General features: G+C 45.2%; 2 protein-coding genes across 2 annotated transcripts in view; both read left to right on the top strand.

The window, feature by feature from the left end:
- Window positions 1–15,959, top strand: part of LOC133153022 (cytochrome c oxidase subunit 4 isoform 1, mitochondrial) — a 116,236-nt gene that overhangs the window by 73,160 nt on the left and 27,117 nt on the right. The gene's annotated exons all lie outside the window — the stretch shown is intronic.
- The window catches only part of gse1b (Gse1 coiled-coil protein b), a 137,194-nt gene that overhangs the window by 102,296 nt on the left and 18,939 nt on the right, over window positions 1–15,959 (top strand). Inside the window, exon 3 of the mRNA XM_061277037.1 lies at window positions 15,610–15,807. Coding sequence (XP_061133021.1) covers window positions 15,610–15,807 — 198 coding nt within the window. The remainder of the gene's footprint in view (window positions 1–15,609; window positions 15,808–15,959) is intronic.

Raw genomic sequence — 15,959 nt, 5'->3', positions numbered from 1 at the left:
TGAATGCCGACGCGCTTCACATATTTTGTTCACATATTAAGAGTCACTTATTAAATGGGGTACATATGCAAAAATATCAACAGCTGAGAGAAACTGATGACTTTAAAAGAAGCAAGAAATCACATCTGCTGTGTTGACTAACGTGCATCCACTTCTCCATCTGGTTCTCGCCATCTCTCACATCATGTATCGATCCTCCTTTACCTGTACCCTCCTTCTGTTTGCGTCACCCTTCATTTCCTGCATCTGACTGAAAATAACATACTGTCTAAACTCACGCTATCTGTAAGTGTGTGATCATTGCTGTTATGTGCGCACGGGCAAGACATCGGGAGGGTCAAAAGGCTGCCGCTGAGCTCAGAACATTCACACTGACAGCTAACAATTAGCCGCCACCCACAGAGCTAATAGAGGAGTGCACGTTGTTAATTTTGTCACAGCAATGAGGCTGTAATGAGGGATACATTTGAATAATTAGAAAATGCCACAACAATGTATTATTTAAACGTCCCTCTCTGCTTTTTGTATGTGGAATCACGAGTGATGGTCTCATCCATGGACATAAAGCAATGGATGTATGCTCATCTTCTATCGCTCTCACACGCATGCAAGAAAGCACTCACACACACACAGACACATGCGCACTCGCACACCAATACTGAAAGGCGGAGGGTGTGTGGTGCTCGTGTGCCTGTTTTTCCAGATCAATGACGTGCGGCTGGGTGATCGATGTGAGGGCTTAACGGAGTGGAGAGAGCTAATGGGCAGGTCAGTGGCTCAGACACATCCTGGCTCCCCCCAGCCTATTACCACCATGTCTGTGAATAGGCCTCAGCACACTCCCCCTATTGCGCCCGCACACATGGGCAGACAGGAGGGAACAGAGCCAAACACGTTCAATCCATACATCTCCTCCCCACTCCTTTCCTTTAGCCTCATCCCATCTACAGGGCTCCCTTTTATTTCCCTGCTCTGCTTTCTTTTACCTTCCGCCATGTGTTCCTACATCTTTATGTATTTACATAGGTGGGAGAAGGCAGAGAAGAAGCATATTTCTGATGTCAAGTAGATTCAAGGCCGATTATGGCATTCGACTCCAATAAATTCCCGATATTCGTGTACACTGGAGCCCAAATACAGCCTTTCATTTTGGCGGTAAACATCAATAGAAGGCTTTCTATTCTATAGTCACGTCCTTACTTAACCTGTCACTCTGCCTAGCTCCCCTCCTGCCGCTGGTTCGACTTCTCATCAGCATGTTAATTACCTCTATTAGCTGCCATGGGTGAGTGTGGAGCACACACTGTGGCCCAGCCAGTCACCCAGCCATAGCCGAGCAAATATACATTTACATATAAAAACATAAAAGCAACAGGTTGTATCAGGAACTCTGCCTTTATTGGATAAAGACATGACTGTTAAGATTGACGGTGTCTGCATGCCATGTATTAATATTAAAATGTTTATTATGGTGGTTGTAGTATAATATGGGCATGCGCTGAATCATAATGAAAAGACCAGTATTTTCATAATCTCATAATATAACCACGATATTAAAAACATCTTTCAGAAAGATGCAGTGCAATTCAACAGCAAACTACAACAACAATAATAAAAGCGGTTACAAGTATGTATATCTCCATGGCAGTGCTAAAGTTATTATTATCCTTTAAAAAAAAAAAACGCCTTTTCTAATTGATGTGATTGTTGTGCACATCCCACCCAATGTCTGATTTTGACATAAAATAGAAGCCTGCATTCTTGCATGCTCAACATCCACAGGTGGACTTTTTTTCTTTTTTTACACACACCAGAGTAGTGTATATTCTTTTTGTTTTTGTCGGACTCCCCGTGGTGAAGGCTCAAAGAGCTGCCACTTGTCATCCACATAATGGAGGTGGTGAGGCAGCTCAATGAGGTGAAGGACCCCCCAAACCACCACCCCCCGGGTGTGTGCGGAGGTGGGGGTGACTATTTTCACTAAGGATAAATGGGTGTAAATGTAATAATTAACACCATTTTTTCAGCCTCCACTCTTCCACTGGCTCTTCCATGCTGTCTCCGCCTCCAGTGGCTGATAGATTGTAATGAATGTAACAGCAGTCAGATCCTTCAAAAGCCTCTCAGAAGCTTAAGTCCTTTTATTAAATTAAGCAAACGATGCCTTAGGCCAGGTCTGCTGCTGGGGGAGAGAGGGCAGGGGGGGTTGGAGGGGGGTAAAGGCTACAGAGATAAAGAGGAATGTTAGCAGCGTGGATAGCAAGTAATCATATTAGGGGCCTATAACAGAGAGTAGAGTAGACAATGATGGACGAAGATGTCTCAAGAATTAGGTACAGCAGCAAAATCGAATGAGATTCAAAAGAATACTTTTGGAAAGAGTGCAGTTTTGTGAGACAAACATAAATCTAGCAAGAGTGTAAATGAGTAACCTATCACCAACAGCGAAGACTAATTACCAAAATTGACTCAATGCTAAAAGCCCATTGGTGGTAAATGGGAGGGTGGTGTAAAATAAATTCCACAAAAGACATTTGAACACAAGCCAATGTGACTAAATCAACAGACGGGAGCTCTATCAGTAACGGAAAAGCTGTAGGTAGCATGTACACAGGCGCGCGAGTTAAATCAGAGATGTGGGTCTCTGTGCCGTACCATACCTGTTTCCCTCTCACTGGTGGGTAGGTCAAATAGAGGTGAGGGACACACTAGCACTTGGATGAAAGACAAGACCCGCGGTCATTACCACCCGCGGTCATTACCACACACTGCACAAGTGCATTCATACACACATTCCCGAGTAAGGTCGTGACATCTAAAGCAGTAACATTAGGTAAGATCAGTGGTGGCAAGAATGCTAGCTTTTTGTTCTTCTCAGTTTCAGCACTATGACATTGAGTAGGGTGTCGTTGCGCAGGTTGTGGCAGGAGTGAATTAATCCAATGCAATTAGGAATGTCTCATCCTACCTCCTTCTCAACCATTGCCGATCTAATCCAAATATCCATCCTTGGCTTCAGAAGAACAGTCTGTCTTTACCGCTTACAAGAGTGGCTTTGATTGTGCAATCTGTGTAGCCGGTGCTATCTAATCCACAGTAAGACCATTGATGAACCAGTAAGGGCTTGCTTGATTTTAGGAGGCTTGTCGTCTGAGACTTCACTGTGTGCACTTGGTCAGTGGCTGTCCCCTTGTGGACAATTATTGAATTGCCTCTTTTTCTTTCTGTGAGCTCATTGAATTGTCATGTGCAGCATGATTAATTATGCGCCACAATTAATTACACAAAACAAAAGGGTTGTTTTCCTTACACCTGAGCTTACTTTGAATCAAAACGTGATTTCCATATTAATTCTTATCTCACATAGTCATTCCACTTATCTAAGTGTCTTCAATGATTTTAAAGCTCCAAAAGATAACAATTAAATTTCACAAGTTTCTTTCAATCCGGGTCAACATTATTCTTGAAAAATAGGGATGCATTTTGCTATTGGTTAAGGCGACAGTTATAGTCTGCCTACAATAAATTAATAGTCACAGGTTGTTTTTTTTCACTTTCATGGAGGTATTAAGGGATTTAATTAGTCTATTCAGTTCATTTTTGTGCCCTTGTGATTGACATGACTACTCCCAATGTAATCATGCATAATATTCATCATCATCGTTATCATCATCATGATCGAATATGCATGTATCTAAGTAAATGGCATCATTCAAGGCAACTGTTTAGGCAGTCATTACAGTTAGTGTTGATTGTTTTGATTTGTTTTTTCCCCTCATTACAACTGTAAAAATATCAAATCTCTGAAGTACGTTGTGACACCTCTCTATGACAATTAGCATATACCGTTTTTTCTCATGTATAATGCGCAAAATTTAACTAATTTATTGTCCTGAAATCTGGGGTGCGCATTATACATGGGTACAATTTTTTAATTTTTTTTATTTTTTTATTTTTATCCGGATATCATACAGAGGCCGCCATTACAGATGCGCTTTCTTCTCTGCTGTTTACTTCAATCACGCTCCATACGAACACAATGCTCTCGTATCAGACGCTTGCTCGATCACCTGCTCGATCACCTGCTCGTTTGCTGTCACAATGTACCCTACACAAATCCGAAGCATTTCTTCGCTATCGAGTTTGCTAGCGCATGCACAGTGATACTGACCGGCAGAATAACATCCGGTTGTTCCCAAAGATGATCTTTTTTCTGAAATAATTTTACGTTTACGCACTTAAGTAGGAGTCAAAATTTGGGTGCGTATTATACATGGGTACAGGCTTTTTTCCAGCATCAACAACATGGGGGCGCATTATACATGGAAAAAAACGGTAAATAAAATCGACAAATTTACCAGAAGACACAATGTGTTTCTAATGAATTATATCGGATCAATCAATCATCCAGATTTTCTGCCAAAATGAAAAGAGGAAAGATTAAGTAACATGGTGACACTTGGTGGTCACAACACGTAATATTGTGGGCCATACCTGGCTCCTGGGCATAGGTTTCATACTATTGCAGTGAATCATAAGGCATATCTGTATATAAATGTATGAGTTGATTCTGTATTGGTCCCTGAACTGAGTTGGATGCTGGATTAAGTGACTCCATTGATAATGGTTGAAGATGGTCTCTTTACTCCATCAGAGAAGGGTAGAGGTGAAGGGGGGTGTCAGTCCTTCGGGTACTGGAGGCGTGGCTGAGGGGAGGGGGAGCAGGTGCTTATGCCCCCACCCCCTCTGGCTTGTCTGTCAGTCTGTCCGGCCCCCACCCGCGAGGAAGCCCCACCTCCCGGCTCCCGGCTCGCTGCAGCCGGCCACCTTCTCTTCGGTTCTCCTCTCAGCTCCGCGCCGGAGCTTCCTGCGTGACAACAAAAGCCGGAGTGCTCGACGGATGGATCTATCCGCGTTCCCTCCAGCGATGACTGCAGGAAGTTATTAATTTATTAAGCCTTGCGTGCGCCTTTTCTTGCTGTTTGCGGTGAGTGTAAACCTTGTGGTGTTTGGAAGCTTTTATTATGGGGTTATTATGGGGCTGTTTGTGTTAAGCGAGTATACGACGAAGGCTTGTGTAGGAAGTCCTTAAGGAGATCGAGCCAACGGCGGCTGTCTTTTCACCGCCTTCAGTCGCTGTTCAAGCATAAAAGTGCGGAAGGGGAAGCAAAAGCGGAGGTACAGTAGCAGCGATTGAAGCGTTTTGCGCTTGTGCTATTTGGGTCCCAGACAATTGCCTTTATAAAAAGCAGATTAGCCTGAAGGCTTGAACCCCCTGCAAGCACACCCACCTAAATTAACTTCAAGTTTCTGTCGCGCTGTTGTGATTATCATGCAAAACACAAGCCCGAGGCTCGTTTTACTGACACTTCATCTTAATTATAAACTGTACAGTAGGTTTTCCTCAACGCACGCCAATGCTGAGGCTCTTTTAAATAAACCCCTGTACTGTCTCGCGTCTGTTGACGCATGCAGCGCGCGCGCGACCATTTGGTGCCCTGGAGTGAAGGATGTGACCCTGTTTGTTGACTTGCGTTTTATGCACGTATGTGTGTGTGCGCGTGGCAGGTGAACCGTGTTGAATCACTTCCCACGCGCGCGCCTTCACTTCACTTGAGGCGCGGGCACGCTCAACAGCTGCTGCTCGAGGCGCGCACATGCCACTCATCGCCCTCTCGCGCACACGCACAAACGCTCAAACACACACCCCCCCCCCATCCAGCAAGTTCAGTCGGCCACTAAATAAGGTACAAATGCACTGCGTTTGCTTCACTTAAAATGCGCAAAACTTGTTGTTGTTTTCATCCAGGAAATTATAAATATAAGGCATATAAGGTGTCAAACTCAAGTCCCGGGGGCGTGATACGGCCCGCCACATCATTTTATGTGGCCCACGAGGACAAATTGTGCATCAAATTTGTGTCATTACTAGAATTGCTAATTGTCTTCACTTTTAATATCTTTTTTTTTAAATATTTGACCAGTTTTTACTCATCTGATATAAAAACGAGTTATTTGTCAGTTTGTTTTGGAGCTTTTACTGTATATAATAGGAGGTGCTCATACATTTATTTGGGTCATAATGGCACTCCGAAAGGAGCTATGACTACAATGCGGCCAGCGAACAAAATGAGTTTGACACCCCTAAAAGGTGTCAGAAATCTTCCAGGACTGGGGTCACAAAAGGCATTATTTCAAACCCACTACAGGTTTTCCCCCATTCACTTTTGTTCAGACCATCAACCAGCATGTCTACAGAGATCATCCGTTTGCGTTCAGTCTGTGAGAAGAGGCGGGAATTGTGTCAGGAACACTTGTGGTTGATTCATCCTGGCAATGTGCTTGCTCATATGCAGATTTCATGTACCCTGGGATTTATTACCTTACTGGTTCAAAACCACCCATCCAGCGTCAATGTGTGAGCTCCAATATTTCATCAATTTATTGTGTAGTACATGGCAGAAGAGTTTGGTTTCCAATCAGATGCTCTCGTAACAATGGTGATCCTGGATCGTCCAGCCACACCGAGGCCTTGGTCGTGCACCATCACAACAACCCATTGGGAGTCGAGCCAGCTGAGCGTTGTGCTTAAAGACCGGGCTGCTAACTTGGCAACCGGCACCCTCTTTTAAAAATTCTGAAGAGTGAGGTTTGACTAATGTGACGAAAGCTACCATCCATTACATATAAAGCCCATTAGACAGGATATGACCAGTCTGCAAGTACTGATGAAAGGTCAGTCAGTCTGTCAATGACGAATTCCTGTTTTACTGATGGAAACACTGATTGAATAAGCCCAAATGGAAGAAATTTTTGTCTGTCACCTGAACTGTCACTAAACCGAAAAGCAAAGATGAGCTTTGACAAATAGTGTTTTTCGGCACACGTTGGTATGAAAGCGAGGGACTGCTAATGTGGGAAAGGGGCGCTCAAATGGCCCTCGTGAGTCATGACACTGACGATGGTTTCAATAGTTACTTATCTAGTGCATTTAAATGCATCGATTGACAGAAGGAAACATAACGGAGTTCAGTGACTTGTCCAAGATTTATCGTAACAGACTTGAAAAGAACGTCTGATAGTTGAGCACAGAATGAGACTGTAAGATGATGTATGAAAAGTTGGATCAGAATTGACGTTTCTGAAGAGAAGTCGTTGAGCACTTTCCTCGGTAATCATGGTTGAGATGTTTTTTTTTGCAGTTTGTGGCCTAGCAATGCGGTAAGCGCCTGGCGGCAATACGGCAGCTGTGTTCAGGAGAGTCTCGCTGACAGTTCGTCTGCGGTGAAGGCACCTGGCGCTGTTTGGAGAGTGATTAGCACAGTCCCAAGCAGCTCCCTGTACTGTTTACACAAGAAGCCATGGAGTTAAAGGTGACCCGCTTTGCATTTCCTTATCAGCAGCATTCATTGATTGCTTTGAATAGCACTGACTGTAGAGGGAGAGCGGACTTTTGCATGAGTTTGCATAGTTCCTCAATAGAGAATATTTGACTGGAAAAGGCTTAGATTTGACTTGCATTACAAGGCAATATCCTGAGATGGTATGCACGCAGTGGTGCATGCTGACGGCACTCTTCGCGTGTCAGGGTAGGGTTGCTATGTGGTCTGCTTGTGTGATGGTGGAGAAACCGCTATAGGATGTTCAGGAAATGAAGGTTTTACTTGGCCAGCACACACAACTTTTTTTCTCTCTCTCTCCCGCTCTTGTGTCGCCACTTTTTTTTGGCCTCTCTGTATTTCTCTGTCTGGGATTTTGGGGCATTTTGGAGGTATGCTGGGGTTTGTATTACAGATTTAGGGGTGTTAAAAATGTTAGGTTAGTTAGGATATTTCAACAATCAAGTCACATGTTAGTGAAATAGTTTGGAGACAGAAATGTTAGCAAGATCTGCTTTTTTTCTGTCCCTCACGAACCTTTGTATAAGCATGATTTCTGGTATTGACCTGGAAGTGGCATTTTGCTGACGTGCTCACAGACATTTACATTTCAGCACCCTCAGGAATGAGGCACAACCTAATTGCACACCAAAAAGTAAAGTAAAACACTAAACCTGTTCCTGTTGTACTTTTTTGTACATGAAGGCGTGCTGGTTTGTTTTCATCGTTTTTCTGGTTTCTGATTCCATGTTTCGCTGAGTGCTCACTTGCCGTTGTGCGCCGTCTCTATTGGTCCTCTGTCACACTGTGATGTGTCCTTGTGTCACCCCACCTAACCAAACTCACACATCCCTATGTGGGTAAGGCGTGGCTCATACAACTCAGTGTAGAGTGTCACTTTGCTTGTCACACACGGTATTGCTATAAAATGCCTGGCAAGTGATGGAATGCAGTTGTGCTCAAGCATTTATTTAGCTCCAACTTTTCCAAGTAATTCTATAAAGTAACATGTATCTTTCTTCTATACACTTTAGTTAACTTCATTTCTGAATTTCTACATTTGCATAGTTGCACGTAATTATAGACTACATTTCCTCACCACAAAACAAGTTTGACTCACTGTCATCAAATCATATTAAGGGAACAGGCGCATGGAATCATTTCCATTTGCTTGAGTGACTCTTGCCCCATTCACAACAGCAAACCCTTAGATACCTGTAGATATTGCGTTTTCGTTTTGTGTTAGCCGGCATCTGCCGCTGCCGTTGTCGTCGAGGCTGATAAGCAGCGGCTAAACAAACAGGGCAGGCAACATGAGCACACCAGATAAGGGAATCATACACACTCAGCACTGACCGTGCTTGACTACTTGTCCTCGCCTCTTTCTCATTCCCCGTTATTAATGTGAGTGTGCTCTGCATTTTCCATTTGTGTGTGTGTATGCGTCTTGTCTGTCAGTCTTGTTTGTTTCCGTTGGTGTTACCCAACATTGCACTACAGGCTATTCTTTAGCAAAGGCCTTTTCTGCTGTTATCACACCATCGTCACTCCTTCCCCTCTATCTGTGTCTGCCTCTATCTCGCTTCAACATAGCGTCTCTGTTTGTCACTTGAAACACACACTTAAACACGTACACACACACACACACCCCTTCTTCTGACATCATCGCCATCAGCTGATTGTCATATTGTGTGTTTTGCTCAACTCTTGCACAGAGCTCTCTGTGTTGTCCGTGTTGCCTACTTGTGTTATCTGGCTGCTGTTTGCGCAGGTAGATCTGTTTTTGTATTTACCAGGACCTCTCTTCATATTTAAGCTGAAGACTGGCCATAAATTGGCCCTTAATTCCATTTCTCAATGATGCAATTGCATATCTATACATGAAAGTCATATTATTGAAAAAAACAAGATATGGTTCTATAGAAATATATTTACTGTCAAATATTTGCTGTGCTTTTTTCATACTTTTAGTTTTGCAAGAAATTAGTGACAAGGGGAATTTATGAGCTGGATGAATGAGCATGAGGCTCTGATGGTAGTTTTAACTAGATTCATTTTGGTAGTTGAATAAGTACTTAGTATTGAATAATCATTTGTTTTAATAATTTTGATTTCAATATCAAACAAAATAATTGATTTTTATATCTCCCAGGCTTATTCTGAATATGTGGATGTAGAAATGGAAAATATATATTTAAAAAAAACAACTCTAAATAAAGTGGAATTTGGGTGTAGTGGCAAGTGCGTCTTGCAGCTGTTTGTAGCGCCTAAAGTTGAAGAGCATCACAGGTGCTTAAAGAATGACGTAGGAGTACTTCTGTTTACTTGTTTGCTTTCGTTGGTGCTTTCGAGCTCTCATGCACGACATCTGTCATGTCTTGCCGCGCTGCCACTTTCCCCTGGCTCATTGCCGCAGTTGCTTCAGAGGCAAGGTTAGCGAAGCGACGATGGCGATGGCGAGGAAGGTTGAGTCAAAAGTGGACTCCCTGCCTCCTCTCAGCCAAACAGCTGGGCTGGTGCTGAAGCTGGCCCCTCATTAGGGGAGCAGGGGGGGGCTGAGTCTCCCCTTCAGTAAGAAGCTGCTGAGAGAGCTCAGCCACATAGATAGCAGTTTGACTCCTGGGGCATGGACCCTGTGAGCCAGAGAAGACAGAAGGCTTTAGTGTGTGTGTGTGTGTGTGTGCGTGTGCGCGTGTGTGCGTGCGCATGTAGTGTGTGTGTGTATGTGTGCGTGCGTCTACTCTGCATATGTGTGCTTGCACCCTAAGCAGCGTTGTCAAGCGTGACCAGACTGTGCTGTCACGCGCCCACGCTGGTGTCTTCGAGAACACAGCTATATACTCCTTAGATGATATGCAAGCAGACAAACGCACGCACGCACGCACACACACAGCAACCTCCACCATGGCCAGCATGTAATTAACAGACAGAGGAAATGGCGCTGTAACGGACGTAGAGAGGAGAGAAAATCATCCGAGCTCGTGCTTCCCCTCAAGTCACAGACTCTCTGTGGATGCACGTTTCTCCGAATAAAGGGAGAGGAGGGAGACGAGAGGGAAGCGCTGCCAGTTCGTCTTTTGAGATTTGTGTTTTAGTTGCAAGCTACTGCCACGCGGGTTGAGGTGATGCCTCTGGTTGTGTGTAGTGTGGCTAGAAGTAGTGCAAGAGAAGGAGTAGGTGCACACACACTTACTGTAAAGCTTTGTGTGTATTGCCTTTGCGCTGTGTGTGTATGTGGGTAGGTTTGTGTGTGTGCACGCTCGTAATAAAGACAGTGAGGTCAGAGGGAAATGTACTCTGTTCTTCGCTGTAGCTGCATAATGGAGGCCTGCTGTATAATGACAGCCCTCACGCAGGCAATGCTGGCTGGCTGCCTTCCGGATTCTTCACTCCTCCCTTCCTTTTTTTTCTCACCCCGACTCTTTGTCTTCCTTCTCGCGCTTCAGCTCGGTAGCCACAAAGCTACTATTGCAGGATTTCCTTGATATGATTTCTTGGCCTCTGCCACAAGGCAAATGAGGTGAGGTGGCGTGCACGTGCTCGGATATACGCTTGTAGGTGTGTGCATGTTTGCAAACACACAAACAGGCGCATCCGTTCTTTCTCGCTCAAGGGTAGATTGCCCTGACATCTCTGGCTTTGAAGTCAAACAAACCTGGAACCAACCACTGGAGCAGGTTTATCCTGCTGTGCGGTGCTGTGTTGGGCTGGGCTGGGCTGTGTTGGACTGGGCTGTGAGCGAGTGAGCGAGTGAGCGAGAATCACCTACTTGTAACCTTTTAAGTGCTTTGTGCAATTCAGACGGCCGTGGCCTTTATACATGCTCCTGCTAGATTAGGTGAACCATATCACTTGTGTTTCTCCATGGCTTTTATAGTAAGAGGGCTTTGACATGCCCACCCCCATGGACAGCCTTGTCAGCACAGCTAACAAGACTGTCAGCCATAGCGGATGACATGTTCTCATCACACTAACTCCAAAATCCTTCCCGTATGAGCAGCTGAGCTACTTAACACTGGCTAATTTCACCATGACAAGGAGTTGAACTGGCCTTCAAATGGAAGTTGTCGTTCTTCCCGGCGACCCCCCTTTTTAATTTTTTTTTTTTTATAGATATATAATTACTATCAGATTCTATCATATGATTTTTTTTCATCTCAAAATGAATACTGGCCTCCCACGCATACATACACACACACACACACACAATAAACACATAAGTCAGTGTGTTATTAGCATTCTACTCATGTCGTTAAAGCTCATTTGCAAACTGTAAGTTGCTGATAGTCAAACCCCTCAAGCAGGTTTCTGGAAGAACCAGTACAGTGCACTTAGTGTATTTGTTCTGCTAGTACTGTACAGTGGGAAACGTCAACAAATAGTTGGATTGTTAAATCTCCCGGAGTTGGATTTGAATATGCGTTTAGTTAACTTCCTCACCAAATATGACATGTCAGTGAATTACAGCCACAGTTCTGTGACCAGCATGAGGAGGATGCTAAAATCAAAGTGACCAGCTTGTTTTTAAAAAAAAAAAAAAAAAGGCATCATCTTTCTCGAATTGACGATTAATGCTTCTGGAGTTGTTATAGGCGATCGTCTCCAAGCCTGCTTTGTTCAACTTGACGGAGACGAGCTGGTAGGTGGATCAGTCCAATGGGCTACTACTGCTAGTTTTAACAAGCTTAGGCAAATCCTTTCCTGGTTAAAGATTAACCACTCGCCAAAGCTGCCACTGCATTATCTCTCCACTGGCGGGGGCATACGGGAGCCACAAGGATTTATTTTGTGTGTGTGGCTGAGGGAGATGGAATGAGAGAGAGAAGAGAGAGAAAAGAGAGAAAGAGGGAGAGAGAGAGATCCAAAATCAAACCACTGAAACTGTGAAACCTGTGTGTTTATTTGTTGATGTGGGGTTAGTGATCAGCTTTACTCTGTTGGGTGTTAAGTGTGTGTGTTTACTGTATGCCATTTAGCAGTCAATCTGTTCTGACTCTCTGTCTGTGTCTGTCTGTGTATGTTTGTGGTTTGCTGCAGTCTACATTCCATTTTTCAGACCTTTTGTTGTATTTTCCCCAAGGGCGAAACAGCACCAGGAAGCTCAGTGCGTATAACAGATTGCTTTTAACAACTTGCCAGTGCAACTGTTGAACTATCTTGCCTTCACCAGAACATATTGTTTCTTCACCTCTCTTTATGGTTGCAAGCGAGAGAGAACTATCAGTTAGATCAGTTTGCTGCCCTTTTGTCTTGTCTTGCACGTCTTTGGATTTAAAAGACTAGGCCTGGGACCTGTGGAGGTTTACCAGTTAACTGGGTGATAACGCCATCTACTGGACGGTTCTAGAGCCACCATTTGTCTTGTACAGTATGACCGACTTGGGAGTCTGGCTCACTGCTGTTAGTCATCATCGTCTGAGTACCATAATCGCCTCCGGTGTAAATGTTTTTTTTCCCGCACCTACTGTTGTCTTGTTAAACAAAACTCTTGTAGCAAGGGAGACTGAGTCAAAGTGATTTTTATCGTTTTTGTCCATGGTGTCACACTGAAATGATTTTGCTTTCGTTATACAATTTTGGCCGCACCGGACTCAATCTGTCATCGATCTCTGATGGCGGTTGCCTTGTGATAAGAACAAGCCGAGGTGTGTTATGATGGGGGGATAGAGCAAGAGCATGTCCTGAAGAACAGAAGAGTGCTTTGTCAAAAGGTGGCCTTTGGCTCCGTGCTCGGGAGCGTGAAGCTGTGCCCCAAAGGTAATCCCTTTTCTCTGTCATCTCCCCGGTCTGCCTGCTCCTTTGCTCTTCTGAGAAAAGAGGAGAAGTGGCAGCAGGAAGCCACTAAAATATGACCCATTTGCACCCCTGCAGTGAGAGCAGCACAGACAGGACAGAAGCCGCGCTTGTAGTTAGCCAATACACTCCACTAGTCTCACCTTCGTCTCACGTAAATACACCATTGACAGTTTGGTGTGAGGAAGTTCCTCTCTTTGTCTGTTTTCCATTGTTGCAAATGTCAAAATAGCGATGACAGACAAAGTATGGCTATAAAGTCAATTGAGCTGAGCTCATTGTGGGCAATGTTCCTAACACCGTGGTTCCTCGGTGCTCGAGGGCTCGTTACAAGCTGCAACTTGTCTTTCCTTCTCTCTGAGAAGGGGAATTTACCAAACCTTAGTGTTTCCAATTGCATCAATTTGTGCACACACACATTTATTGAGCTCAGGCACACACGCCAAAGGGGTCAGGCGTGGCAAACGGCTGTGCATCTTCCCTCTCTCCCCCTCCCCCAGCTCGCCTTGGCAAGCCATGCATGCCTGTGTCTGGTATCTACAAATGGTTAAGGAATTATAGGTTGAGAGGGGTGGAGGAGGGAGAGTGTGAAGGAGGGAGGTTTATGGGTGGTGTGGGGTGGCGGCAGGGGGGAATGGGGTCATGTGACATGGCAGCAGCTGCTAGGCTAAGAATTTCTGTTTTCTCACTCAGAGGGAGAGAGCGAGAACACGGAGGGGAGAGATAGGCAGCGCGTGTGGTGTGTTGCTTTGTTAGATAAGCTCCAAACGGTCTTTGTGAGAGGCAGCGCCAGAGACGGGAAAGCAAGTGGGGAGGGAGAGCAGGCGGACAGGCAGGCAGGCGAGAGGAGATAGATAGACGCCAGGGAGCAACAAAGGCGAGCAGGAAGATGGTGCGCGTCCTCTCCGTGGCCGCCGGTGCACGCTGGTGCGGGCTGAATGTGAAGATGCAGACATGGGGGATCCAGGCGCTTCCACTCCTTTGTGCAGTAAGGAGCTACAACCACACAGTCTGTTTGGGGGGCGGGGGGGAGACAGGAACCGGGGCCAGACCTCCGGATGTGTGGCTCTGTGTTTGTTTGTCAAGCTTTATGCTCGTCTGTCTCCTTTCACCATGTGGCTTGATGTGTACCCCCCCCCCCCCCCCAGCCTTCTGTCTTGATCGCATCTATTTATCAACCTTCCGTTTACACTCTTCGCTGACTTCTCCCGCCTTTATGGAATTTCTATGCCAGAAAGGGGCTTCACTAAGTAGTATTACCGGGCAGGGCAGTCTGTGTGATTGCTGCTTTGCCACTCTCCCAAAGGCGCAGTGTGTATTGTTCAGCCAGTAGTCATTGTTGACTCCATTATTAATTGTGTACCGGGTTCATATGGAGTGCACCGGGTAACTGGGGGGTTACAGCCAGGTCTATCTGTGAGCTGTTGGGAATGTTTGTCTCTCTCGCTCGCTCTCCCTCATCTATGAATCCACTGCTGAGTGTGTGTATGTGCTAGACACATGCAGGGTGCCGTGCCGCTCGGCTCCGGGGGGGGGGACACAATCTATTTATAGCCCGCTCAACCTCCAGAGTAATACATCTGATATAAATCCCCTTTGTACAATTGAGTTATTGATATATATATATATTTTCCATGTCAGTGGGTCATTTTTTGGGCTAGCTTTATAAGTACACTAGTATGAACTGCCCTTCGTGTGTGTGCATGCGTGCATGTGGGTGTGTGTGTTGTTGGAGCATGTAAGGCTATCACACGCCCTTCTGGCATTTAGGGATTCCACTGACTGAGAGGCTGTCAACGCGGTGTCACCTTTCAACACGCACGCACACACACACACACACACACACACACACACACACACACATATGAGCGCGGGAAGGAAAGGAACTGCCTCCCACTCGTTCTTCCCTTCCAACTATCCTACATGAGAAATCAGCTTTTTCTGTTGTGCTATTGGAGGAAGTCTCATAAATGCGTGAACTGTGATAACATGCATAGTTAACACGGTCGCTTTGATTGTGTTGGCGCACACGCAGCTCAGACGTTGTGTATTATCTCAACTTTGACCTCAAGCAGACATACAGCCAGACTTTTAGTTCTTGGCTGTGAAAGGTCGACCTGCCCTCGTAACCTCCGACCTTTGACCTTAAGCTATACAATGAATGGCCCGCTGCCCTCACACCACCAATTGCCCTCCTCTGCAGCTGTCGCAGAAACTCAGCTCCAGACTCAAGCGGCTTTTTGTGTTGTTCTTTTTTTTTTTTCCCCCATCCATTTTGTCTTGCTCATTTGTAAAGTCGTCGTTCAACTGTATGTCTAATTTTTGCTCATGTGAGAACCTATGAATGGTTAAATTTCACTCCTCGTGTTCTCGGCAAGTTTTTCATAAATTCTTCTTTGGATATTAAAATCGTTCTGTCACTTCTGTTTGTTTGCAGGCATGAGCCATGAGCCAAAGTCACCATCCCTAGGAATGATCTCCACGGCAACCCGTACAACGGCGACGGTCAGCCCTCTCACCCCGTCACCTCTTAATGGCTCCATCGTAGCCAATGGAAGCCCAGCTGCCCAGTCGGCTCACTCTGGATTCGCTGCAGCCCTCCGAAAATTGGCAAAACAGGCAGAAGAACCACGAGGTAAAGTCGCCACGCCATCAATCAGAGCATCCATCACGACAGTTTTGTTGTTGCCGTATTTTGTTTGAGATCCTTTTCATGGGCTGTTTGTGCAGCTGAGTGCAATATTATTATTTGCAGGCATGACCCTTAAAAACCTGCCATGAAGAGGA

This window comes from Syngnathus typhle, linkage group LG4 (genome assembly GCF_033458585.1).
Source record: "Syngnathus typhle isolate RoL2023-S1 ecotype Sweden linkage group LG4, RoL_Styp_1.0, whole genome shotgun sequence".
Lineage (NCBI taxonomy): Eukaryota > Metazoa > Chordata > Actinopteri > Syngnathiformes > Syngnathidae > Syngnathus > Syngnathus typhle.
Note: the sequence above shows the minus strand (reverse complement) of the source record. Positions and strands in the feature narration are given on the sequence as shown.